Genomic DNA, 27,667 nt, shown 5'->3' on the forward strand with positions numbered 1-27,667 from the left:
TGACTCCTTTTCAATTCTCACCATCATTCCTGAGTTGTGGGTGTTTCAGATTGGTCAAATGCTGGTAGCTCAGCCTCTCTACTTGACATTGCCGTGTTTACTCATCTGAGGACCATATTGTTCTCCTGATTACATTATTCTGAGCATTTGTGGTCACCTTCAACTCCACTTGTCTTCACAGAAACTGTTTACCCAGGTGGAGCCCTCTACATTATTTGTTTCTAGATATAGTATTGAATATATAAGGATGCTCTAAGCGAGGTGTGAGCCAACTATGTCAATGAGGTTTTTCTGTGTTACTACTTATTCCTTTTAAATTTTCAGTGTTTCATCAGTTTCTATATGGCTCACAAATGTTATCATTAATTCTTGTTCTTTTCTAGGCCATTATATGAAAAATTGCTTCAGAATGTAGAACTAAGGGGGTATTCTTGGGAGAAATGTACCTTCTAAGTAGTGATTCCTCATTCTCATTTTAAGATGTAACAGTTATCCTCTTAACGTGTTTAGGTTTTTTGAATAATTCAAATTTATTAGTCACAGCACTGTTCCATATAAAGGGTAGGATCTCTCAAAGCCTGTTATTTGATGCTTTTTTACCTCTAGATTTGTGTTCCCCTTTGAAAAGATTACTTAATTCACCAAGAAAATTTTTTTTCATGGTTGATAGCTATTAGTAATTAACCAATGAAGTCCAGGATCTCCTGTTTGAACGCTTTGTTTGGGAGTACTGTCGAACTGGCCATGGTACAGATGCCTGGGTTATCTCAACTGGTGGTGGCACTTTAGGCCTTATTGCGATTCCATCCTTGCACTCATTGGTATACTGCGTGCTCTTGCTGGGTAGCCATTTCAGTCAGAGTAAGCCCCCATCTTATAATTCTGAAGTGCTAATGCGACTTCAGCTTTTTTCTAGTCCTATAAAATTTCCCAGGTGTTTCAGACTTTGAAAATCAATTCTCAGCAGTGCTTAGAGCTTGTCAGCCAAGTCTCATCAAAATTGTGACAGAAATGATGAACATCTTCTTTTAATTTTTTAATATGTTAAGTACCACTCCACTACTGACATCTTCCCAAATTATCACTGAAATGGAAAATGTTTTTGATTATGCAGAAAAATAAGTGTGATACATATTATATTAAATACAGCACACGTTTTTTCTGAGCACTACTTTATTTTTTCCCCCCATGGAGCAAAATGTCAAGAGGCTTATCATTACTACAGTTTTCTCCTGATATGCATATCATTATCTTCATCTTTTTGTCCCCTGATTTTTTTTTTTTACCTGTTTCATTTTGTTTCTCTTTCCAATTTTCTGTGAATTCCTGGCTTCTTGCTATTATTCACTGCTGTCAGCAGATTCTTTTTTTAAATAGTATTATTTATTTTTATACTGTGTAGGAGGCTATGAAATATATCTTTGCCAATACTAGATGAGTTTTACTTGACTCTTCCAGTTGAAATATATCAGAAAGGTAGTTAAAATATGTCAGTGTTTGGCAAAGAACTTAATCTCTCCTCTTATCTCAATTTCATCTTGGGTAAGTTGTGCACTTTTTGGACAAGAAAATATGTGACATTCCATCCAATAAAGTATAATGCAAAAATCTGTCAATAAAGATGTTTGGCAACACTGTGACAATGAAATTTGTATGAAGTATGCAAGAGTGATAGATGTTATGAAGAAACTAGGAAAAATGCTATAATAGTGTAATGCTTAAGAATAGTATTTGCATAATGGAGGAAAAGATGATATAAGTTATATAGACTTGAGGCAGGTAAAGTTCTCTGCACATTCCTAATGTTAGCATTTTGTGACATTTACAATGGTTAGCCACACAAATATAATGCTCTATTACAGTCATGTTTTAAAATGGCTTTTCTTTGAGAGAAACAAGATTTTACACTATTGAAATCCTTAATTAATACTAACTGCCTTTCTATTCCGTCTACTGAACTAGTTCCATAGCAGGTAGTTCTTCTTTGTTCATTTTATAACCTGTGCATGAAATTGGGTAACAGCTTGGACAAAGCCTTGTTATATTCTTCACATGACTTCCAAAACATGCGAAGGCATAAATAGAGAAAATTTCAGTTGGAAACAGGAAATTGTAACAAGATGAAAATGTCAGTGCTTAGCCAGTGCTGTAAAGTCTCTAAAAGGGTTATTATCTATAACTGGATTGATCTCTGCTCATCCTTATTTTATTCTGTTGAGTGGAAAAATAGATTTTTAAACTGTGAAGATGCAAAACCAGGTCTTTCATTTTACTCAAGTTAGAGTGGTTTCTTTTAATGCTGTTTGCTGTTCATAAAGTTGAATTGTAAATCTTCTAAATAGCGATAGAAACTGTCAGCAAAGGCAAAATATGCCTTATGTTGGCATGTCAGTCCAAGTGTGGGTGGATTTTCAGAATTTTGAACTCCAGTTATTAATAACTTGCTCTCTGCAGTGAAGTCTAATCTGGTAATTTTTAAATTAATTATTACACTTTCAACCACCTGATAATCATGAGTAACTCTAAAAAAAACAAAAAACAACAACAAGAACAAAACCCCAAACAAACAACAAAACCAACAAACTTCAAAAGGATAGGTACTGCCATCACTAGGAATGAAAACTGACTTGGTTGGAAAACCTTGAGGCAGACATGGCACTTTTGAAGGAGACGCACCTTTCCAAGTCAAATACAAATGCATAAGAGAGGGTGGAACTATCTGGATCTAATGACTTTTTTGCCCAGAGCAAGGGATGTTCCTACCTTGTTAATAAAACCATTTAAAATGCAGCCTCTGAGTGCCACAAAACAGAGGCTCATACACCACTGTTGAGTACTAAAGTGACTGGTTAAAGATTCATTTGTCCTTAATTAAGATGACCCCAAATTTCTTCAGATGGTGGCTACTGGAAGATGTAATTGGAGGCACCTGGCACTTGTTCACTAATTTACTTCAAGATTTTAGTCTTGTAAGAGATTCTTCAGTAGATAAATCAAGAATGATTTATCTCTTTAATTCTCTAGCTTTAATAACCATAAGTTATTTCCTTAATGATTTAGAATTGCATGATGTAGGAGATAGTTAAACTTACTTTCCAAGAGATTAATTTGCTGCTTTTTCACTAGAAAAAACTTAAAAAAAAAAAAAGTAATATTATGGATTTCATTTGCCTTTTCTAATCACAGGTATTATAATTTATAAAATATTTAAAATATTGTCTGCCACTCTATCCCGTTTGCTGTTGAGGAAGGAGCGTTTTGAGGGCATTCTGAGGAAGGTGATGCGTTGCTTTCAGATATTGGAAAAAGAAGAAGAGAGTTTTACAGTGAGTCCTGTGGCCAGCTGTTCTACAAGGTGGCTTGCAAGGAAACTGCTTCTTCCCTGGGAAGACAACTGAGGCTGTGGTTAGATAAGTACTTTTAGGTTGGCACTGGTGAGGGAAGTAATAGTCCTTGGCCTCCTCTATGCTCCTCATTTTCTATGTGGGCCGTAGTTGCCTGTGTAGAGAAGACAGCACAGAGCTGATCCCAACAAAAAATAACCTGGAAAAAAGTTACTTTTCAGTTTAATCATTTTCTTGTCCCGGTCACAATGGGGCTGTACAGGCAGCTGTACTGGCACAATTGAAATGGGAATGAAAAGCAGGGAGAAGGCAGGACTGCCCTTTTTAGTAGATGACCCAGTATAAAATCTGTGTTTGTATTACAGCTTTAATAGTTGGTCATATAAAGGGCCTAGCAGGCCAAACTTGCTCTTAGCACCACAAAACTTCCCTTCTTCAGAAAACAATTTATACATAACTTTAGATGTCTTGTTTACAACTGTAGCATAAGCTATCGACCTCTTGCTAAATTTGTCTTGTCTGGCTTTAACTGTGCTGAAGGGTGGGAGCGAAAGCAGAAAGATGACTAGTATATTGACTCAAATAACATTGTACTGAAAATACCCTGGCTGCAGGTATTTCAAGCCTTTTCCTGAACTTTCAATACAGAAGTATTATGGATGCTTAACCCACAGGTATGAATTCCACTATAGTATAGGTCCTACCTTCTTCTCAGTTTATGACTCTTATGTTCATCCCAAAGTTATCAGAATATTTTTTCCACTTTTTTCAAAAGCCCACTTATGTTACACCCAATGAAGTAGGTTTTTTTCTTCTTCCTAACTTTCTGATGTCCATTTTAACTTGCTATACATAGAGAAGAGTTTGACTGAAACTATGCATGTTTGACCCAAACCATGGATGTAGTGAAGCTGCTTTAACAGCAACTTTAATATTTCTCTGCCCTTCTCAAGCTGTGAAAAAGGCTGTAGGGGAACCAAGAACGTTTGCCGAAACTGTTTAGCCAAATGCCTAAATGTGTCCTCCAACCATACTCCTAGTGTTCAGGCACAGCAGACTCTTAGTCAGACTGACACTGCTTCTAGAATAATTCTGTTTCAGATGTTAAAATTTGTGGATGGATAATGAAAGCACCTCTGCTGACTGCAAATACATTAGAATAACAGAGCAAAGCACACCTCTCCAGACAGTCAGGAGACTAACATTAATCAAGGTGTTCACCTGTATTTTGTGTTGAAGCTTCCCAAAACAAACAAAACCACTGAAAACATTAATCAAGCTACTAGCAGTGGTTCCTTCATCTTGACAGTACCAGCTCAATTGAGAGCTGGTTAGCCTGAGGATTCTTGCTCTTTACGAAGTAATGCTATCTCTTGCACTCATCTTCTGAGCATATCCACTTGTATTAAAGTGCTTTTGTGTGGCAATACTTGAAAGCCTTCTTCAGAATTCATTGTGCCCTGTGTTTTGACTGAGCAATTTATATTAAAACAATTTCTGCTTCCCTTGCCTGTTCTCTCCTTTCCTTCTCCTCCCCCCTCCTTTTTCCTGAGTAACTGTAGGGTGAGAAAAGAAGCAGTTTTGCATTTCAGTACACTTAATGTAGCCAAGAGGTTTGTTCGTTGCCGCTTTGTACTTTCAGGCAAACGAGAAAATTTAGATTAATAGGTTGTTTATTCTTTTGCGTGTTCCTCAAATCAAAGGCATTGGATTGCATTATTAAAGAAGTTTTGTGTGGCAGGCTTGGAACTGTCCTCACTGAGCTGTACATGAAGAAAAACGATTGCTTTTCATCCCCCACTCATTATGCAGACTGGCACAGGAATGCTGTTAAATGCAGTATCATGTTCTTTCACTTAAAGACCTTCCTTCTGTACAGCTGATGTTGGGCTCCAATTTCACAGGATGATCTGTCTTGGAACAGACAAGGAATACCCTAGAAATAGAAACACATATGTCCTTATACTTTAAAAATTTAAATATTAACTGATTTAATAAAGAGAGGTTTTGTTTAGAACGCTAGTGACTATCTGTTTCACAGTCCTCTCAGATCTCTTCATTGGGGATTCTCTTCATTTGTTTCTCAGCTGTTCGGTTAGCAGTAATGCAGAAAAAGGCTTTCAGTGATAATCTGCCCAGACAAATTAATGAGGAAAATATTCAACATTATTTTGAGACTGGACCCAAAACTGAAGGGTCTAGCTAGTGTTGGGTAGCTGACCAGATACACGAATCTGTCCCCTGGATGTTTTGCGCTGAATGGGTAACAGCGTATCTCTGGGATTACATCAGGTACTGTAATTCCCTTGGCGTTCTGTGACAGAACAATCTCACTTGACCCAAGGCCTTCTGCTTTGAAAGTGAAAGGTCTAGGGGATGTAATTTAAGAGAAGAGGACAAGATTGTGCCTGTCTTATGTAAATAAGAGCAATGAAGTTGCTTTGCCTTATAGGTTCTACTTCAGCTCTAGCTAACGTTCAGGGCAAAAAGGGCAAAATTGCACATGCAGCACTGCAATTCATCACTTCAATAAACTGGAAGACCTCTGTTGTGTGCCACACACCAGCATCACTAGGTGCTTGGTGGGAAGGGAGCAGTGTCACAGTTACCAGACTGGCCGAACTACTGAACTTCCCATGTGGAATTGTAGGTATTATTCTTCTTCAGGCTCAGACCTGATGCAGGATGGAATAATTATGATTTTTCTCATTGCATGCTGTCTTCCTGATTTTGTAGTCCCTTTCCCTGAATTAGAACCCTCTTGTTTGCCTGACGGAAACTCAGTTCCTGCATTCCATTCCCTCTGAGGTACCAGTGCTGGGTTCTCCAAGTGTGCCTAGAGAAAAGTGTTTAAAGAAAACTTTCTCTGTAGGCAGGTTTATAAGGTGTACTGTCATCATCCACCTGAGGGTCAAGCAGAGTTCCTCGAGCCACTTCTGGTCTCACTTCTTTATGTTTGCCTCTGTATCACAGATCACCATTTTTTCCCTGACAAATACCCATCCTCTTTCTCCAAGGGATCTTAACCCCTTTTGGGGAAATGAGAGTGCCAGTGCTTTGGTTTTTAGTGTCTTGTTTGTTTGTTTTCAATCTCTGCATAGGAAAGTGGTGGTATCTTTTCTACCTGAAACATGCAAATGTACTAATGTCTTGTAACTGCTGTCCCAGATTTTCGGGGATAGTATCATCTTTGTTTGGTCTTTTCATAACTATTCAATACTGTAGATTGTTCATTCATGCCATGTTTTCTATTCCCATTAATGCTTGCAGGCCATGACAGCCAAGTTCATAAAAGGATTACAGATCTCTATTTATAATGTTACATATCAACTTTTAACCTGTTATAAAGTGCTTCGAACACAAATAACTAGACCACTGTATTCTTCTGCTCTGTTACCAAGCAGAGGAGGAATTATGACTGGATCCCAGATGTCATATGTGCAGCTAGTGCTGTTTGATCAGTGACTCAGCTGAACATTGTTACATTTTTGAGAAAATCATAAATATTATTTATCTTTCTTCTTAATAATTCTAGGTACTACTTCACCTGCCTTAATTTTAGCCCATCATTCAAAGATTTTTTTTTTTTTTTTCTTATAGCTTTTGGGCATTTTTGAGTCAGATATGGCCATTTGCTGATGTATCTAGTAGTTGTATAGTTTTCTTTTTGTTTCCTAATAGGTACAATAGAAATTATTTTGATTGCTTCCTTTTAACATTTAGAATAGTTGACATTTTTACTCAGACATTGAAATTAGGATCTAATCTGTCTAACACTGAAAAGCTTTCAAATCTACACTATTCATGGAAAGACTTTAGAGTTCATACAGACAGCAGTTCAAAACTGAAAGGAAATTAGAAGAAAAGCTCATTAAATTCCCACATAATTCACTGATTTGTTATTTCAAACATCAACTGCAAAGCAAGTAATGATGATCTTACTTGTGCCGTGGCAGTGGGTGCAGAACTGCATGTCCTTCATTCAGCAAAAGCCTGTTCTGGTCACAGCTGTGTATACAAAGCTGCAACTGAAAATGAGATGTACACATAAAGGCTCTCAGTCTATTTCCCTTTGCAGCACTCAGATCTATTTGTTCTTTACTAAACCCCAGAAAACATCCTTTTAAAATGAAAGAGCAAAAGTAAATAGGGAGATTTTTTTTTTCCTTTGATAAACATGTCATGTAAAGTGACTTTCCAAACATATCCCATTTAGTGGAGATAATATAGAAACCTTGAACTTCAGCATTGTTTGTTGCCCACCAGCATGGATCCTCAAGGCCCCTGTTGTTTCTGTCAGAGTTTCCAATTCCAGGAGCTGGTAAGTAAAGTCTTGTTTTGGCATGTGGGCCCAGGTTCTCAAGTCCAGAGAGTCACTTCTATATTTCTCTAATAACTAAGGAGCTGTTTCTTGTAATTTGTATGTCTGCCAAACATCTCAGAGCTTTTTTGGAGGTGGGATATTTTTGCTTCCCTTTGGGATCCCCTATGTGTTAATAATTTTATTTAACCTTGAATCTCTTAAGAGCTAGCACTGCTATTTTCAGAGCCCTTAGTACTGCATGTAGGTGGGGACTTGGAACAGCAAAACCTGAAACAGATCCAGACAGGAGATAACTCATGTGAAAGACAACTGGAAGGATGGATGTTACCTTTAAACGTGGGTGAAAGTGAGCGGAATATAAATTAATACATTTATGTAGCACCCCTTTTTCTTACTTCACATAGAGTACTACTAAAGTGCAGCTACATCTGATGTAGTGAGTTTAGATACAGTTCTTTTGCCAGAAACACCAGGAAGCAATCTTTTTCCCAACAGGGCAGCATTAAGAAACATTTACAATTGCATGGAGCAAATAGGACTTCAGCTTTTAAGCTCTGCTTTGAAAGATCCAGCACATTTCCTTTGAGTCAAGAACATATGCTGAAATACACTACATTTAAGTACTTCTTATAGCTATATTGCTGTATGATTTGCACCATCTGATTTTCAGACTTGTTCCATAAGTCTCAACATCGAATGGGAAAAGAAGGGCAAACGTTGCAGCAAATAAAAGGAACATGTGTTTTGTAAGTCTTCAATGGCTGGAGATGCTTAAAGAGCAGCTTTCATCTTGACTCACACTCTGAGGGTTTATCATACTTGCATTTCCATGATGGCTTTTTTGCTGAACAGTCAGGATATTGTTGTTTAGGAGACAAAAAAATATAAGTGAAACCACGAAGAGTACAGTTGTGTTAGAACAGTGTAGCTGAGGCCCCAGCTGCTAGTAGAGGTTAATACAGTGTTACTCACTATGGATGGCCCATCTCACTGTTCTCATTAAAAGGGTTAGTCAGCAGTAGCTGTATTTGGGGTTTTAGGACTCCTGCCATCTTTTATTCCAAGTAAGGAGAATCCTACATCTTTTACAGATTGTGTTTTGTTTCTTCTTCGCATTGTCTTCTCAGCAGCTTACGTCACAGCAGCAATCTATCCAGCCATTTCCACAGAATACTGGTCATGCTTCCTTTAGGAGAAATCACTTGCATATCAGATCTGGTCAAATCATTTGCTCACTATGCTAAGCTATCATCCCACTGCTAATCAGTTAGATGATATTCCTTTTTATTGCTCTTGTCACAAAGATCCTTACAAAGATCCTGAAGAGCTTGACCTCATTATGAGGCTGGAAAAGATTAAACAACTGAACTCTATTTTCAGTTTCTACAAGGCAGGATTACAGTATGGATTCGTCTCTACATTCGTCCTCCAGTAGATGGCCTTTTTTTCCCCTCTAGAAAGCCCTGTGCAGCAACAAGAAAGTGTCCTTTTTATTTCCGCAACAAGAGTTGCTCTTCTGTCTAGTTTCTTACACTTCCCTGATTACCATAATATATGCATACCATCCATGTTAGGGCATAGTGCTGGAGGATTTAGGGCATTTGCCTGAACTTTCCTCCAGCAAAATATTCTTAAATTTTAGTTCATGGAGGATGGTCCATGGAAGTGTATTCAGCTGTTAAACAGATGGTATTGAAGTGAACTTTGACAAAGGTGTATGATGTCCATGGGAAACTTTCAGGATTAATGAACAGCTGAAGAGTTTAGAACTTGCTGACCTGAAGCTTAACAAATGTTAAAAAAAATGGCTTTATTTCACTTTTGAAAAATTAATATCTGTGTTAAATTCATATCAAACATGTCTTTATCCATGTGAAATACAGAAAAAACTAGCTTATTTCTTTCTCTCTCTTCTTCTCAATCCTTTTAAAAATTATTATTATTTTTTAAGGCACACGGCTTACTAGAGTATTGTAAGAGTTAAAATCGAGAGACGTTACAGAACCTTAGCCAAAAGCATACTCTTAAAAAGGGGTAGTTGGATGCCTTGTTGTTTCAAGTTTCTCTTAGTGCATTCATCCTGTTCTGCATTCAGACTAGTTTTGTAGTGGTGGTCATTTATAATCATTAATCTAGCTCATTGATATTGTAATGGGCTCCAAACATTCTCTGTGGAGCTTACATGCTCCACTGCATTTCCTTCTAAATAACTAATGATGACTTCTTCAGTCTTGTCATTAACCAGATTATCTTCCTCCAGCCAGTTCTCTTATTGATTTGTTTGGTTTGAGGTTCATTTTCTTCTTAAGTTTTTACGCTCCTAAAAGAGACTACATATAGGTTTGAGAGCATTTTACATGACTGAACATCACTGCTCAAGCATAGGTCCAGATACTGCAATACTTATTTTATGAATAGAGACTTTAACTGTTGATTCAGATGCTCCTAAAAACAATGTCATTTCCTTTCAGACTTCTTTTCTTGGCATCCTAATTTGTGAAAGAAAATCGAAGAAAACTAGCCAACGGTCTGGGTGCTTGCGATCGTACTGCATAGCCTGTATACAAACCTATATATGAATATACTGTGCAGTGAAGTCAAAGAATGGCCAGGACTATGAATGGCTTTCAGTTCTTGGAAGATTCATGTTTAAGTCAGGTAGTCAAATTGTTCCAGGTAAGCACAAGCGCACAGGGAAAGATGTGCTAGACCATTCTGTGCTTTGTGGATCGCAACCAGCTTCTTGAGTTTCAACCACAGTGAGCTGACTGCTTTCCATAACTGCATACTGGTGTCACCTTGGTGGCATGTGGGATTCTCCATTCTTCGCAAGCCTGAACTTATCTTTCATGGTTGGGCTCATGATGGACATGTTTCAGAGGCGCAGCATCAGAATGCCTGCTGTGATGACAGCTGCTGGTGAAGCTGCAGTTAACTGTTCAAAACTTTGCAATTGATTATTTAACGGGGGGGACGGGGGAAACACACAGAGCTATCTGCAATCATTATCTAAATTATGCTGGAGTATTTTGTCTCTCTTCCATGGGGTGTTTGTTGCAACTGCACTGTTCCTTGAAAGCCTCTTCTGAACCAGTCATTGAAAGAGGAAAGTCCAAAACATTTCTGTTTCGTTCATTGTTCTGAGAAAATTGTTGACTGTTGCACTTCACGCTTTTACATGCCACACTGAAGTCTGAAACACTTGAGAGATTCAAGGTATTTGAAAATACCTGATTCTACTGAAACTGGTTCACCAGAACCTTTCATTGGTATTTTCTGGAAAGGTCAGACTAGAAAGAAACTTGAAGTCAAGGAGATCTTTGATGCGAGATTGCTACAGCAATCTGCAGTATTTTCACAGTTCATGGTGTGTCCTCCTTAACCTCTACCTCCTTTTCTTTTTAGGCCAATGTCATAGCTTCTGCTCCCTGACCCTGTGTGCGTGACACAGATGAGCTATCTGCCAGCTGACTGTATTTCCTGGGGCTTCTAAAGCAGAAAGGAAATACCAAACAGCAACTGGAAACTCTGGGCCTCTCCCTGACCATAGTCCCGTTATTGTCACTAGACCTAGTACGTATCCAAGGGAGGAGGGGTTGGATGTAAGGTCCTGTATTGCATGAGATGCAGCTGCAGACCACCTGCACATTTAGTCTGCCCATCTCGTGATGCATAGCCATGAATTCTTTAGTTGTTTTGAAGATCTTAAGCTTAATGACAACTTGTTTTCTTGAATAGAGGCTGATCCACATCTTGTCTAAAGATTATTGCTGCTGTTTGAGAGCTTGGGGAAATGTTGATGTTCCCCTCCAGTGAAGTGTTTGTGGCATTTCTGTACTTCTCTATTAAGATTGCTGTGGGTCCCGTTTCAAGTGGTTGAACAGTCTGCCCCCCAGATGGCCAGAACTCCAACAGGAACGTTTGCATCTTATTGTTTACAAGACCAATTAGCTCTGGCATTGGATTGATTATTTTCTCCATGAGTGACTGAAAACTCCTCAAAGTGAGAAAAAATCAACTGTTGAACAAGGTAGAAGCAGTCTAAATCTGTTAGTTTACTTATTGCTTGGAAGATCTGCTAGTTACATCTTTAATGATATTACAATGAAAGGAAAAAATAATTTTGTAGTCATCACATGCAAAGAATGTCAAATGTCACAGCATTTCAGTTATCAATTACTCTCACTCTGAAATTGTATATTATTTCTAGTTTGTCTGTCTCAGGAGCCAGTCTTGTGTTGGTTTGGTTTTGCTATGCCTGTATTTGGTAGATTAAAGTGCCTCTGATGTAATTTTACTTTTAGCTACCTACAGACCGAGGATTACCAGGGGCGATCTCTGCTGTTCCACGGGCTTAAAGTTACCCAAGAATATGCAGTGTATTTATGATCATACTTAACTTCAGATGTTAGGACATTCTTAACGTTTCTTACTTGGCTTTTTAACGCCTCTGAAACATGAAGGGAAATCATACATTTTCATACTGTAGTCCACAAAACAAGCCTCTTTGTTTGCTTCAGGCCTCTGTCCTTTGGAGAAGGCTGAATGTCCCTTTGCATCATACTCAATGAGCTGAGCATATCTTTAGGATGATGCGTGCTTCAGAATATGCACAGAGTTATCTTTGCGAACATTAAAGAAGCTTCATGGAGAAAACTGGATGTCCGTGTAGTAAATAAAGTTTAAGCCACTATTTGCTTGCTGTAGTCAATTGAAAATTTAAACCAGACTCTTTTGTTTGTCATTTTTTATCCTTTTCTACTTCTGGAAATACTGACAAAAGTTGTGGCTGCTTCTCCCTTCTTATTGTTTGCTGTTCTTGCACTTCATGAACTCTGAATTCTTTAAGCTCCAACTTCATTCAAAGTCCCATCCTGTAGTTAAAACAAGGAATTAGAGAGTTAATATTGTCTTTAGCATTGCATTGGGTATAGTGCTAAGGTTCCTAAAGAAGGTGGAAAGTTCAAACTTAAGTTGTGTTTCAGGCTGTCTGTGGATTCAGGAATACTCCACTGCATCAGTTAAACTCCTCCACTATTGGGATGTTTTCTTTACAACCATGAGAGCTGAGAACTTTTTCTATGTTTCTAATGAAAGTTTAAATTTTTCGGTTTGTGGCTGTGCCATGCTAGCCACAGAGGCACGCCAGATGATAGCCTTGGGCTGTACCTTTGGCACAGCTCATCCTGCCCTGAGTAACATCCACTCAAAGCTGAAGTAATGCTGCCACATGAAACGTTCGATACTGAGGGATAATTATGGGGAATTTGAAAGGGACTAGACGATGATTAAAGTTTGTATAAACAGCAAGATTCTGGATTTTGGAGATAGAATTGGAGCAGCTCTGTATAAATTCATTTTGTTTTTGTTAATCTGGCAAGTGGTTTATTGATAAAAGGGCTCAAGATCAAAGGGCAGAAAAACAATCATACCATCTAGAGCATTTTACTCTTTAAAAACCTTTAGCTCACTCAAAATACTGTGCTACTGGAGCTTTGCCCATAAGAAGACAACTTCTCAGTGAATTTACTGTTCACATGAACTGTCCAGGTTCCCTCCAGAACAAATGAATTCATTCTTCGCATCAGCTGCAGCTGAATCTTTTCCTTTTTACCTGAGCGCCTCAAAACCAGCTTTCTGCTCAAACACAGCGCTAATCCGCTTTCACTAGTCTCTCTTGCAGCACTCCCCTAACAGATCTTTTTAGGTCAGTCTGCTTAGCTTTCCGCTATATTTGTCAGGATTCTGACACAGGTTGTTCCAGGCAAATCTCACTAAATCTCTGTCACTCTTTGCTTTTTTCACATCGTAAGTTGGTTCTTTCTACCTGTTGTCAACAGGAGTCATCTATCCAAGTCTGCTGTTTGCAGCCATGCTCCTTTTGTAGGGTGCAAAACATCTTGCTTGTGAAGACTACTTGCCTGCAGCAGCACCCTTATGTCTGGCAGGACTTCACTGGTGTTCTCGTAGGTCAGGAGAGGCAATCCAGGGTGCAGCCGGTGCCTCAGGTGCCCTCCTGGAAGAACCCCCTTACAGACTCAAACTCCAGCAACTCTGCACATTCTTCAGTTACCCCGTCTGCTTTTGCTGTCATGTCAGACACAAGGTCTTCTAGGTTCTTTTCCTGAGGATACCCCTGGGATCCCTTCTGGGAGAACCTAAATGGTATCAGTGGAAAGAGTAAGTGAGGCTTGTGAATAACCTGAACTCATCTGCCTGCTTGGATAGTAAGGATGCCAAAAGTTCTGTCTTAAGAGTGTATCTTATATCAGAGTGTTCACAAACTGTCTTAGCAGGTATGGTGCAAGCACAGCCAGTAAAGCTGAGACGAGTTTTAATTGGGAGGATCATTATTCCTATGACAATGCCTTGCACACATCCTGAACTTTAAGAATTAAAACATCTTAAGTGGGGAATTACCTGAGCCTGTTTAACAGTTTACCTCTGCTGAGGATGGGAGGTTCTGCTCTTCGAAAGCTTGCTTTGCATGAGCTTTCCTCAGATATTTCTGAGAGTTAGTTCAAGTCACTAGCCCAGGAAAAAAGTTTCATTTTCTCAGCAAGGGCCCTGCTGAGTGCCAGAGCCGGTAGAGGGGCGGTTCAGAACCATGTAGCCCTCAGCAAGTGAGGGGAAAGGACAGAAGAGAGAGAGCAGTGAGACCTGGCCCTTTCAGCAGGACTGAGTTTTAGATGGCTTAGCTGCTTGTTGAACTTCACCATCAGGAAGGCAGAGGTGATGCATCCAGTTCTTAAAACTAAGAAAACAGATTTTTGTTAGTATCTAATGAAATTGAGCTGGACATTGGTACAAAACCACAGAGTCTTTCAAAGCTGCTTACGTCCAAGACGCCATGTAAAGCACAGGTTCTTATGTTGATCCCTGAAACAGATTTGACCGTTACCCTCTTTAAACTATTCACTAGAAAACCTTCCTTTAAAAAATTAAGTTGGTTTTGAGATAACCTGGCAGAAATCTTTGCCTTCTAGTGCATTCTCCTGTCTCTTAACAGTAACAAGTAAGTTTCAGTTTTCTTCTAATTCTCCTACACTTTTAGGACTATTTTCTAAAGATTGTGGGAGCTGTCTGTACAATTCAAGAACAGAATGAATCCTGCTGTACATGTCTTACATGAACATGCTTATACAACTAAAGAGGAAAGTGTGTGAGTGCTTATTCTTTATTATTTAGGTTAGCTTTATTTAACCTTCCATCTCAAATTATTGGGATAATTAATGTGACCTGCTGTTTTGCTTTTTGTTTGTTTGGAAAATAAGGAAAATTAATTTTTAAAATTGGACAAATGCACATTCAGGATCTGGTTTCTGTTTATTTTATATCTCTCCCTGTCAGTGGAAAAAGAAAATTAGTCAAAGCAGCAGCTCTTGAATGTTTTTATTTTGTTTCAAATTTTTATTTAAACAACCATTCTCGCAAGTAACAGGAACAGATCTTTTTCATGATAGGTCATAAAATCTCTCAATGTAAAATTTTATAAAAGATAAATTGAAAAGATTTTTTTTTTTTAGAGTAGAAGGTGTTATGAAGAAAAAAGTGGAGTTTTCATGCAGCCATATATTGTTGTTTAGGTCCTACACATTAATTAATTAGCACTATGTATATGGAGGAAATTAGGCTGAGTTTTTTGTAAAATCACAGCTCTTACAGGCAGCACAAGAACACCTAGACTTTTTTTTTTAGGGAGTTTTGTTTGTTTTTGTTGTCTTCTATGAGCTTGCGAGCTTGCATATATAGAGAGAGAATCCTAAGGATGTGATACTTAACTTATACCAAGAACATAAAAAACTAAAGGGCAGGAAAGACTCTCCCAACACCTAAAAAAAAATTTTTTTTTAAAAAAAAGGTATTATTTATTAGGCTGTTCTCTGTTATATTTCCAGGAGACTGATTTACAGCTCTATGACTTTTTGACTCTTGAATGAATTCATTACTGTGGTAGAAAAGCAACCTGTGGAAATTGTGTGTCCTACCATGATCCAGAGGGGAAGGCTACATTGCCCAGGGCTCCAGCCTGTTTGGATGGTGGTTGCACATAAAAGATACTGGGAACAGGGAACTTTAATTTACATTTGTCAAGGCAATCCTTTTGTTTCTGGGAAGTTACTAATGTGATTTTTTTGGGGGCAGATTTCATACACCAACTGCAGTAAATATTCTCCTACTGCTTTGGGCATATTTATAGCTGACACAATGTTGTGACAGCATTGCAGATAGCTACTTCTTGTCACAAAATCAGCCTAGATACAGCAGCAATAATTGCAATTCAGGCTAAGTCCTAAGTATTTATTGGCTTCCTGGGTAGATTTTACAGCCTTCACTGAGCTTCTGCGGCCAGGCTGCTGTCAGTATGAAAGAGAACTAGTTTAAAGATAGCTCAGGTGTGTCTGCACTTCACTCATGACACTGACAGCAGCATAAATGCATCATCCAGCATTCCTAGAGTTCGCATCACATCGGGTGAGGTGCCATCTGTCAGCCACATACAAACCAGAAATGAAGCAGGTAAAAACAATATGTGTTTTAAAAGCCAGGGAAATCCGAAGTAGCTGCTTTTGTGTTTCTCAAAGGTAGGCCATTTTTGTCCAGCAAGCAGTGTTTGTTTTCCAAGGCTGTACCACATGGACAAACTTCCTTCTCCATTATGCCTCTGAAACATGAGGAAGAGTTTGCCTCAGGCACCAAAAGACAATAAACTACGGACAGTTCTGTGGGGAAGAGTCAGGATTTTGCTAGTGGCACGGTAGCAGCGGCAGCACAGGCTGGGCAGGAGTTTGAAGACCAGTACAGCGAAAATTAAGACTGAACTGTTAAAGTACGTCCTGTGCAGTTCTAACCATACCACTTCACTTTTCTGTACTTATTCTATTAAGCCTCCCAGCTCCTTCTTAGTGTACTGCTGTTTTAAAAACACTTTGGAATTTATTATTAGCTGCTTTGCAATAGAAGAGCGAAGTGCTATGTTTAGCTGTAAATGAACATGGTTCACATGCAGATTGCAGTCTCTCTCCATCCTTAAACATGTGGTGTGACCAAGTTTGTTCCACTGCGAGGGCACAGTAGAGTGTGTATAGCCCTCTGCCCTGTGCTGTGGGGTCAAATTTGAACTCTCTGTGATTTGCTTCATTTGTTACTGGAACTTGAGATACAGCAATTTGTGGTAGCAACCAAAGTAGCAGTTGTGGATTTCAGTTTTCACTCATTCTGACTGGTACCTTCCTTCTTTTCTTTCTTTCTTCATCATGCAACATTGAACACTATTTACTCAGCTGTGGCCTGGAGACAGGAAGGAGCAATGTGGTCGCGCACCAAAACTGCCCGTGTTTATTCCAAGCAGCTCTTGGCAGACAATATGGTACATGGGCAAATGTAATTTTCTGCATGGTCTTCACTGACCTTGCTGTAGAGAATAGGAAAACAGTTATCACAGCAAACCGTGGACACTTCCTAAGGTATGTGGTGATCCCCCTTCCTGTGTAATAGGTACTCATCTGTAGGCTGAGAAATGGTTATGATTTATTGGTCGGGCACCTGGGATGTCTACAGGCTGAGTTGTCTTATGGCCTGAAAGAGTCGGCCTGCAAGCTTCAGGGACTCATTTGGTGCCCTTTCTCCAGGCATAAGAAGCAAAGGGCTGCTTTGTTTAGAGAAGGAACACCTCTGCGCCACTTAGGCTTTGTGTGCAGTTCGTATCTAAATAGACCGTTTGCTCAAAGTGTGAAACTGTTATTCCACTTTTATTGACAATGAACTTCACCCTCTGATGTGCTGGCTGGAGAGGATCTCTGCTACCCTTTCCCAAAGCCTTTTTGAGCAGACTTCTGTTTTTGTTCTGTGTCGTTTCGTTGTTTTGTGATGGAGGAGGAAGGGTGATGCTCTGACTCGATATGAAGCGGGAGGAGAAAAAGGCAACATAAATTATTATAAGTTTTAAAAGTACGTTATTTCCGGCAAGTGAGAGATCTCTATTTATGCCTCAAAACTAATGCTCGCTTAGGGCCCAGTTACCCTCTCCAGCTGCTTTTGTCTAGCAACTTGACAGGGACTGCGAACAAAGTGTGACTTTCGCAGGAAACCCCATCCTTCAAAAAAACCTTAAACTCCTTCACCTTCAGGGGGAGAAAAGAAGAGGCTAAGATTCAGAATTAAGGAAAAGGGGCTTTGCTGATGAAAGGGGGCAGATTATCCTCCCAGAGCCTGTCTGTTCTGAATGCATGAGGGAAGCGTTGTGCACTGCTGGACACCACACTGTGAAAATCTAAAGGGGATCAAAGCAGAGCGAGAAATATGACTGGGCTGGGTAGGGAGGGATGTAGAGGGTAAGAGAAACAGATTTAACTTTAAATGTCGTTATCAGTTAAACAGATTGAATAAGATACTGTATGAAGAAAGGGTTATTATAATGATCTGTTGACAAATGAAAGGGAAAAATAATGTAGAGCAAGAGGTATAGAATGCATAAACAGGAATTTAAACCTAAACAAAAAATGCAAATTGAGTATTGCATAAAGCTTCCAGATGGTGTGACTTGTTCAGACCAACATGTAGACTTTTTAGATAAAGATTGGAAGCTTAATACCCAATGTTATTCAAAGCTAGATTTAGAAAGTGTTGAGTAGTTGTAAGAGATCCATACTATCCTCTTCAATTATGAGAAAGTGTCTGTTTCAAAAGAAGCTTTTTATGCCGAGCTTCTCTGTTTTTCTGTAACCCACTTCCTATGCTGAGCCTGTTGAAGATGATTTTTTTAAACTTGCATGTAGCTTGCATGATCAGATAGTTTTCTAAGAACTTAGGACCAAAAAATCTCCATTGCTATAAATGACTGTTGATCTAACAAAGTAACAGAGAAGAAAATTTTATTTCCTTTGGCTAGTGTCATGAAAGAGAAATAGTAAGCTGAAGATTTGGTTAAAAATACGCATCTTCCTGCTCATGATAACTGGACTTTTTCAATAATATCCTTTTGCAGTTATACATAAAACTTGGTGATACTTGCCTTGATGACATTCAGGGAACTGATTAGCTAGCATTGCAGGAGAAAACCCCACCATTCCACTAGATACCATCATTAACCCAAGCTCAGATGTACACTCACTGAGGGACCAAAGTAGTATCTGCAATAGAGAGCAGCCTCTGATTTGTGTTTTAGTAAGAAATGACAATACAAAACAGTTAGAGTGCCCTCCATATTCTCCCAGAGATCTTTAATTTCAGTGCAGTCACAGAAATTTAATACAGCTCAGCATTCAGGGTTTGGAAGAAGAGACATTTGATGTAGTTGTCCCTACAGTAGAATAGGTTGCACAAATCCCTGCAAAGGTATCGTAGTTCTGCACAGGCTGGGACTTCCTTGTGTTTTAGCAGATTTCTGACTGCAGAGTTATTTTTTCCAGAATAAAATCACCTTTCCATAGCATGACCCTAAACCTAAGGTGCTTCATAAGATAGAAAGTCCTTGCAAGTGCTATGCAAAGTATAGTACTCTACAGAGTGTCTATAATGGATGTCAAAGAGTTTGACAGCAGTGTTGTTCAGCTATAGGGTTTCCTGAACCAAAGAGAAAAATAGGAGCTCTCTCCTCTCTTCCCTTTGCTTCCCTGGCTAATAATGTAGATAAAGGAGAAGTCTATAACTTGATTTTGGTGGCATTTTCCCTTTTTCTTGCTTTAGTTGATCTGCCAGGCTCTGAGGAGTTGTGTAGATATGGAGAAGTCATGGCTGTCGTCTGAGACAAGGTTGATTACTTGGATGGGAGCCTAAGGAAGGCTAAGATGTGTCTGTGGCAAAAGAACTCATGCTCTGTACCTCAGTCCTAACGCCTATGCCCTTTGGATCCCCTCCCTGGCTGCTGCTTGGCTCTTCTGCCACCCCTGGCTCTTTCTTCCATACTTTGCATTCTTCTGTATATAGCAGTACTGCAAAATTGCTGCTGTTCTCCCTGACTCCAATCCACAGCCTTTTGGACTATGAACATACAATCATGTAGGGCTTTTTGATATTCAGTACGTTTCCATTCCCTTGGGATCCCATAAGCTTCCCTAAGAGTCACCTCTTTTAGACTCCTGCTGAACCACAGGGGCCTTTCTTGACCAGTCTTTCACAAAGCTGCTCTCTAAAACATGAATCATTTGATTGGTTTTCTTGTGTTTTTTGGATCTTCGTTCTATGCTTCCTATAATACAGTGACCAGATATGTACACATTATTCCAGAAGAGACCATCCAGCTGCCTTACCGAATGCCAAAGTAATAACGTCTGTGGTTTATACTCTGTAGCCTTCCATACACAACCCAAAAACCTTGTTTGCCTTTGTTACTGCTGCCAGATGTTCTGTGGATGGTTTTCAGGCGTATTGTGGTGTTGTTACCATGCCAGTGAATTTCAGCAAATTTAAGTAACTTTGAAATTATTCCTTTTTCCACATGGTTATACTCAAGTCAAACCAACCCGTGTTCTCACTTGAAACTGGCCTGTTTTGGTTGCCTCTTTTTCACACTGAATCACTACCTGTTACCAGTTTATCTGCAGGAGCCTCTTCAGTAGGATTTCACCTTCATCAGGCCTCTTTCTCATTGTCTTTGCTGGCAGCTCCATCTGAAGAACCCAGCTCTGAGGGTCTATGGAGCAGTTATATTGTCATTAGTACCCAGTCTACTTGAATTGAGACCACAAGGGAATAAGAGGGGTTTTTCCTAAAGAGGAAGCAAGGGGAGGGAACAGCCTGTGAAAGAATTACAATGTTCTTGCCTCTCTTTTCCTGCAGATTTGCTGACAGCACAGGAATACCACTGCCTGCTGCAGCTGCTGTGCCCTGACTTCCCAATGGAACTCACTCAGAAAGCAGCAAGGTGGGTCTTCATCCTCTCTTCTAGGGCAAGAGCAGTCCTACACACACAGACTTAGGAACTAGATCTGTGGATAAAGGTATAGACAGGGACGTTTTGCTTTTAAGATTTTGGGGAAAAGAGATACCTTGTTTTGAGGTTAAAAACAGGGAGTTTTTCTAGGAGTGAGAAGGAGTGTATATTTAAGGTATACAGGGACTGAAATATCAATGCAGAATGCTGCTACTGGCTCTACATTCAGAAGATGAGTTGCATATAGAAGAATGTTAGCCAATGTGTTTTTAACTGATATGATGTTAAACACTATTTCAAACACTGGTTACCATCTTTAAAATGGTTCCCCCTTGTCCCAGCTTCCTCTGGTTATCACATTTAAAAGGTACTAACTTCTGAAGGATTGCCAGTGTTTTAAAGTATGTTAGCAAAGAACACGGTAGCTAATCTGTTTGAAACTTCATTTTAATCTAGACAAGGCCTAAAGCAGATAGATGGCTCAGGGCACTGATAATGTGATATGGAATTTTTTACTGATAGTGCTTGCTGCTTCCAGTCCAGCCACAGTTGAATATTAATTATCTGATAGTGAAAATGTAATAAGGTATATGGATCTGTTAGGATGGGGGGTCAGTTTAGATCTCAGCGGGAGTACACGTGCACACACATGTATAATCACAGCAAGGTTACTGAATAAATGCTCTCATTTCTAGCTGTCTCAGCAGAGAGGGTAAGGAAATTTAACTTTTTTCACGGACCTAGATATGACATTTGGAAACAGGATCCAGACACATGATCAGGGTGTTAGCTGCTGCCTGTGTTGTTCGCGGCCTGAATAATGAAAAGGTCTTAATATTCTATTTGTCATTCTGTTGTTTTTCTTTAGCATCAGAGTCCCATGAAAATTTTATTAAGAAAGGAAAGTAAAAAAGAGAAGTGTTATCCATCTGCTAGTGCTTCCGCTTGGCTGATTCTCTGAATTCTTCCCTGGCTCCTATGTGCTGCTGTCCAAATTGAACTGCAGTTAAAGCTGTGTTGGTTCAATTAAAACTAAAAGTTGGGCACCATTTTCCCTCTAGCTCATCAGTGGGCCTTTGGGGCTCTACAGAGTACAGTTTCTTGACCTCCAATGCAGACTAAGAAAGAATTCTGACCCTTTAACAGGGATATATCTGCTGCTTCCTTTCACGGAGGTACACGAGCACCAGTCCTGTGCACTGGTGTGTATTTCATAGGGTTCCAGCTGAGCTGAGCAGGATTTGTGATGCTGCATGAAAGGAGACTTCTAGTATATCTACACATGTTATGATGTTCGTGTCAGGGAATTTAATCCGCAAGGCTGTTGTAAACTAGAGGCCCCATTCAGGGCCCTGCTGCGCTCTTGTGCGTGTGCTGTAGAGATGGACAAGCCGGCGTTGGGAGCAGGTGTTGGAGAGAAATGAGACCTCTGTCCAAGGCACCCGGGTTCAGGTGGGGATGACCTCACTCCTACTTGCGGCTGGCTAGAGATGTACTTACACATTGATATTATGGTGTTACAAGCTAATCTAGTTGAATGATTTTAATAGAAGTTGTCATAATTCTAAACCATCCTTCTCTATCCTTCCAACTGTTGCTCACTGTCTTGTCCTTTTTCTGGTCTGCACTTCCGATTGTCCTCCTTGGTCTCTGCCAGTGAGAAAGCTGAACTCTGCAGGCCGCCTTCCAGCACCAGCTGATTGAGGCCTTGCAAACCATGAATGTCACAAGCAAACCCACTGACATTATTACTCCTCCAGTCTGCATACCCCCAATAGTTTTGTTGCTAATTTGCTTGGGAAAGGAATGAAATAAAGTAGCAGCAGGAGCAGCCAGAGTATTCACTGATAGAGCCAGGACCTGTGTAATTATCAGCGCTCTTGGGAAGAGAGCAGTCATGGTTGTAGTCTCCGTGCTGCATGACTGAGATGATCTCACAGCACGGTGCACTCCACTCATCCAGGAGCTGTTGCTATGCACTGATAACAAACACTGGGATGAAGATCAGGAGATGTCAGAGCAGAAGAACAGAGGCTACAACAGTATAGGTTTTATTAGCATGACGCCAGAGAGCTCTAATATTTCTGTTCCTGGTGCTACACAAATGCAGAAGTCATACCCAAAAAGAACCAGGCTCTCTGTGTCTGTGGGATTTCTTGGATTTTTTTTTTCTTCAAAGGGTTATGGCCATTAGCAGATTGAAAATTTTAATCTGAAGAGATACCTTTGATCTTCAGAGACACATTTTGGCTGAGTCTTGAAAATGCAGGAGGACAGAAAATGAAGGAGTTTTTCTGGTTCGATGCCATGTTTCCAAGATTTCTACCTGAGCACTGACTTTTCTCTTGTAATGGAAATACAAGAGACTCTCCGCTCACATTTGAGTAAGGAGAGCTGAGTAATTCACTGCCCCTATGCTGTTTTATGCGGGGTGTGGGAGCTCATGTTGCACTGATCAGTGCTAATGGAAGTGGGGCTTGCAAGTCTCTACCCCTGTTGTTAAAAGATTGGCTGAGAGTGCAGATCTTGACCTTTTTGTATGTTCCACTTGTTTTTGCCTCCATCTATCAGTAAACAAACCAAGTCCCTGAAGACTCATTTGAGCCAGCTGGGCCTTAAGACAGATTGTGTCAGTTAGCCTTTAATGGTAGCAAAGAACAGTAAAAGTCCTTTCAACTTGGCTGGTCTAGAGTTTGTCCTGGGGACATCCTGTCTAGTCTGCATTTCTGAGATTTTAACTGCAATCAGTACATCATAAACTTTCCCCATTGGCACAGTAGCCAGGCTTTCCTGCCAGCCAAACCCACTTGAACCCTGAAAGACCACTACACCCTTTATGGGGGCCTTCAAGTGTAGGCATTTCTTCAGTCCTTTCCAAATTTTCCCCTTGATTCTCATTATTCATTGAGTGCTGACTATGAACTTTGTAAATAAGTCTGTGCCCTTGAGGGCTTAAAGTCTAACTTGGACAAGAAAGAATGACAAAGGAATCCCTTGAAATATCAGCTACCTGATGAACTATTCGGAGTTGCACTTCAGACTTTCAGATTTTGTCCTCAATTTTGCTCCTACTGTCTGGGTTACAGTCTATGGCTAGGATTCTCTCCTTGCCAGATATTTCAGGGAAGAGGTGCAGATATGTTGCATATGATGCTCTCCCAGCTTCCCTGGCTGCTCAGTCAGCTGGCTATGTGGGGAGATAGCCAGCTGCAGTCAATCTCCTCATAAATGATTGTATTGGATTTAAAGACTTCTCAACATTTCCGGAGTGCAGACCCCTGGGCCAAGTGGAGTCAGTAACCCAGCACTAGAGTGCACCTGCTTCTCTTTAGACGCTCCTTCGTCACACATGTGCTGTACAGCCTTCCTTAGAGGCTCCTTGCTGTCTTTAACAGCAAGAAACACCCAGCAAATTCTCAGACCTCTTCCTACTTCCTCATGGTCTCCTCTAAGTAAGTGACTGGGACTCGGTGCTGCAAAGCACAGCTATCGACCAGAGCTTTAAATTTAACAAGCGAAATGAGTTGATTGTCATGAAGGTGATGTAATATTGTCTCTCTGCATGACAAATATGTAAAACCTCTCCACTGTTATTCTTTTGCATCTCCAGGATGCACTGGCAAAAGCTTCAGAGCTTGTGCTTGGAGGGTATCTGGGAGACAGACCATCATTTCAAAGGAGGGAGTGCAGCTCATCAGCAGTGTGGCCCATTGCATTTCCAGTGCTTAAATAGTGGCTGGAAGCTCCAGTGGCTGAGCAGCATTGCCTGAGAGATGAAGATGCTCTGCCTGTCAGCTTCAAAGCTATTTCCTTGATGTGGCCACTGACAATCTCAGTAACATGCTTATTAGTGAGAATTAAGAACTGAAGCTACTGCTTCTTTAGAGAGGAGGAGGAGACTTCTGGAACATAATAAATAAATCAGGAGCACTTTGACATCTTCAAAGGGTTTTGTTTTAAATACTGGCTTTTCTCCTGGGGACCCTCTTAGCCCCAGTCTTTCTTCTTTGAGATAATTAATTCAAGCTGTTCTACATGTTTGATTTTGCCACAGTGAACAGAACTGGTCTGAGTGGCAGGGAAGCCTTGTAAGATCCTATAACTCTTCTAGGTCAGCCTCCCACACAGCTCCCTGGAGCCTTTTACATGAGATAGAACAGCGTTTCCCCAGCAATGTGTTTAGACCATTGACGCTGCAGGAGTTGGTCTGTGGGTTGCATTTGGCCCCGTGCTCAAAAGGATCCTACTGGATGACCTGTACTTTGGCTATAATGAACTGGTAGTCCTTGTATGACACGGTATGCCAGACACCGACTGTACAGGGTCAGTAGATGTGCACACAGTTGAAAAGAAGTACCAACTACCATTCTCTAGCATCGTCCAAATATTCTGATGGTTTTTTTTTTTCCCATCAAAGGGGAGTGTTTCCTTCTGTTTTCCAGTCAGAGCTGTCATTCATCAGCCTAAGTTTGATTTTCCCCACTTAAGAGACTGACCTGTTCATTCTTATGTAGTGGCAGTGACCAGAGCATTGGTTTTGTTTTCATTTTTATGAACGTTTTTGCCCTAACTTACTTCTGAAATCCGAACTTTTTTCCTGAAAGGAGTTGGACTTTGCGATCACTTATTCTTCATCTTTATGGCCTGTTGCTGATCCTTTCCATATTCATGAAGTATGCTTCAAAATAGGGATGCGGGTAGCTCCCTACATGCACCTGGGGCTTAGCAGAGAGAAAGACGACATTGTCCCTGGCCCAAGAAGTCTTCAATTTCCATGAAATTTGACCTGATAGTTCAAATGATAGACCCAATAGATATGAAAAGAGACTGATTCATTCATCAGGGAGGTTAGGATGTTCACAGTATGTCATTAGAAAGCTGATTGTTGGTGCAACGTTATTTCCTCTGTAGTCAAGTCAAGTTTGTTTGGGTATAGATTGTGAATTAATGATTGTTGTTATCCTTATGAATCTGAAAATATCCCCATTTGATGAACTCTGGTATACAGAAGTGTAGTGTAAGTCTCATTCTGCTTACACCAGTTTAATACTTGTGTAACTGTCTTGTCTGTAGCACAGTTACTCTTTGTGTAGCCGTGTGAACCAGCCTTGCAGTTTTTATGCCAGTTTTCTTTCCATCATGTCCACTAGGCTTTGAATGCTTGACATCCGTGTCACACTGCACTGGTCACACTGCAGCTGAAGTGTGTGATAGCATTGACATTCAGGATCTTCTACTCGCTGCATGTTCTTAAGCCACCTTCATTTGATATTAGGGTGTCCATATCCACACAGCAGTGGTTGTCCCTATTCCTCTCCTAACCTCTCATACTGGGCCAAGCCACGAGCAATCCTCAGCTTCACAGAGCTCCCTGGCTGCACTTTCTCTAGATCTGGGGTTCCTGTTTAGCCTTCAGTTCTTTTCTAGATGCTAAACTGTTCCTTTCATCTTATCCTAGGATTGTGCTGATGGATGATGCTATGGATTGCCTGATGTCTTTTTCTGATTTCCTCTTTGCTTTCCAGATCCAGTTCTACTACTCAGGTAAATGCTGGGAAGCTGCTGGCTTCACCCACTAGTATAGCATCACAGCTTTACAGCTTCCCAAGCTCTGGGGTTTTTTTAAACTTGTAAGGGTATGGATTTTCACAGAAAGTAGATAATGGAATCTACTGATGACAGGCATCACTGATACCAAGAGATTAGGAGGCTTCATAAGGAGGTTCCAAATTTTTATGAATAACAAGATACTTGTAACTGTTATGGCTTGTGCATGTGTTAGTCTTAGCCTTGAGACATAAACTTCCAAGTTTATATAGAGTATGTTAGCACCTAACAATTAGCTTTCATTACAAACGTGGGTTTTTTGGGTTTTAGTTTTTTTTTTCTTTCTGTTCCTTGATACCGCATTTCTGCCTCTGAAGTATTGGTCCCTGCTAGAGACAGGATAAGAAAAACCCACCACCTGGTGCCTTGAAAGGAAAAGGACCTGGACAAATGGATACAATTCTTCCCCCTAACACTGGCCCAACTATGAACTGGTTTCAGCTCAAAGAGTTTCTGAGCCAGATATAGTTCCACTAGTTTGGGAACCCCCAGTGGACTCCTCTCCCAAGAACTTCTCCAGCCTCCATTTGAAACCACATCAAATTGCAACCTCCAGAGCACTTTTTGGCGAAGAGTTGCACAGGTCTGCCATGTGTCCCATGAAGAACCACCTCTCGCGTTTTATTTGAGAGCCCCTAGTTGGAAGGAAAAGTGAACAGTCAATCCCCATCTACCTTCTTCATATCGCTGGTCATTTATCATATTCTACCCCTCTCCACTAGTTTGAGTTTCAACTAGATGGGGTACTTATTTTAAAACTCTTGTCAGGAAAAGTACAAGTCAAATAATATTAGTTTGTGGGTGTTTACATTTACATATACTCACCCACACATACACATCTGTAAAAATACCCAGGTTTTTTTAAACTGAAGTTCAGAAGACAAGCAGGAAGAACTTGGATGAGCATGCAGGTGCTCGTTCTGTGTAGGGAGACTGCTTTAAAATACATTGACCTGTTTATCCTAGCCCCCCAAAAATGTGCTTGAGGAAAGGGAATCTCATTCAGGGAACAGCTTAAGTGGGCAAAAAGAGGGAAACATTTGCTTTATCAAAGTTAGATGTGCTCCCAAGCACCAGGGACTGCTGGGGTGCCACTTACCTCGCAGCACAGAGAACTTTCTAAAGGCAAGGTAAACTCATGGATTTCTGTCCACTCACACTTAAATAGCTCCCTCTGATGGACGTAGCTCACAGTTGGCCTCGACCAGGCAAAAGGGGCCAGGTTTGGGTACCAGGAGACACTGGCTAGAAGCTGTGGTGGAGCATAGGCTGTGGTCAGAGAGTAGACTTGGGTGGCCTGCTGATCTGATCCAACCTGTCAGTTCCCAGCTTTCTGGCAGTTAAGAGTCAGCTGCTATCCCTAATACAAAAATCTCTTTTTCTGAGTAGTTCTTTGTACAGACTTCCTCTCTAAGTCCCCTGTGTGTATTGCAACATTATCTAGAACAATTAATCGAAGAAAAACAGTTCAAAATGGTGATTTGGGGGTTTGTCCTCCTTTAGCTGGGGACAAAAAAT

General features: G+C 40.3%; 1 protein-coding gene across 6 annotated transcripts in view; it reads left to right on the plus strand.

The window, feature by feature from the left end:
• The window catches only part of CSTPP1 (centriolar satellite-associated tubulin polyglutamylase complex regulator 1), an 81,644-nt gene that overhangs the window by 44,200 nt on the left and 9,777 nt on the right, over positions 1-27,667 (plus strand). For all 6 annotated transcript variants that reach the window (XM_065635065.1, XM_065635064.1, XM_065635060.1 and 3 more), the window contains exons 4-5: positions 20,449-20,533; positions 26,001-26,086. In XM_065635065.1, coding sequence (XP_065491137.1) covers positions 20,449-20,533; positions 26,001-26,086 — 171 coding nt within the window. The remainder of the gene's footprint in view (positions 1-20,448; positions 20,534-26,000; positions 26,087-27,667) is intronic.

This window comes from Caloenas nicobarica, chromosome 5 (genome assembly GCF_036013445.1).
Source record: "Caloenas nicobarica isolate bCalNic1 chromosome 5, bCalNic1.hap1, whole genome shotgun sequence".
In the NCBI taxonomy this organism is placed as follows: Eukaryota; Metazoa; Chordata; class Aves; order Columbiformes; family Columbidae; genus Caloenas; species Caloenas nicobarica.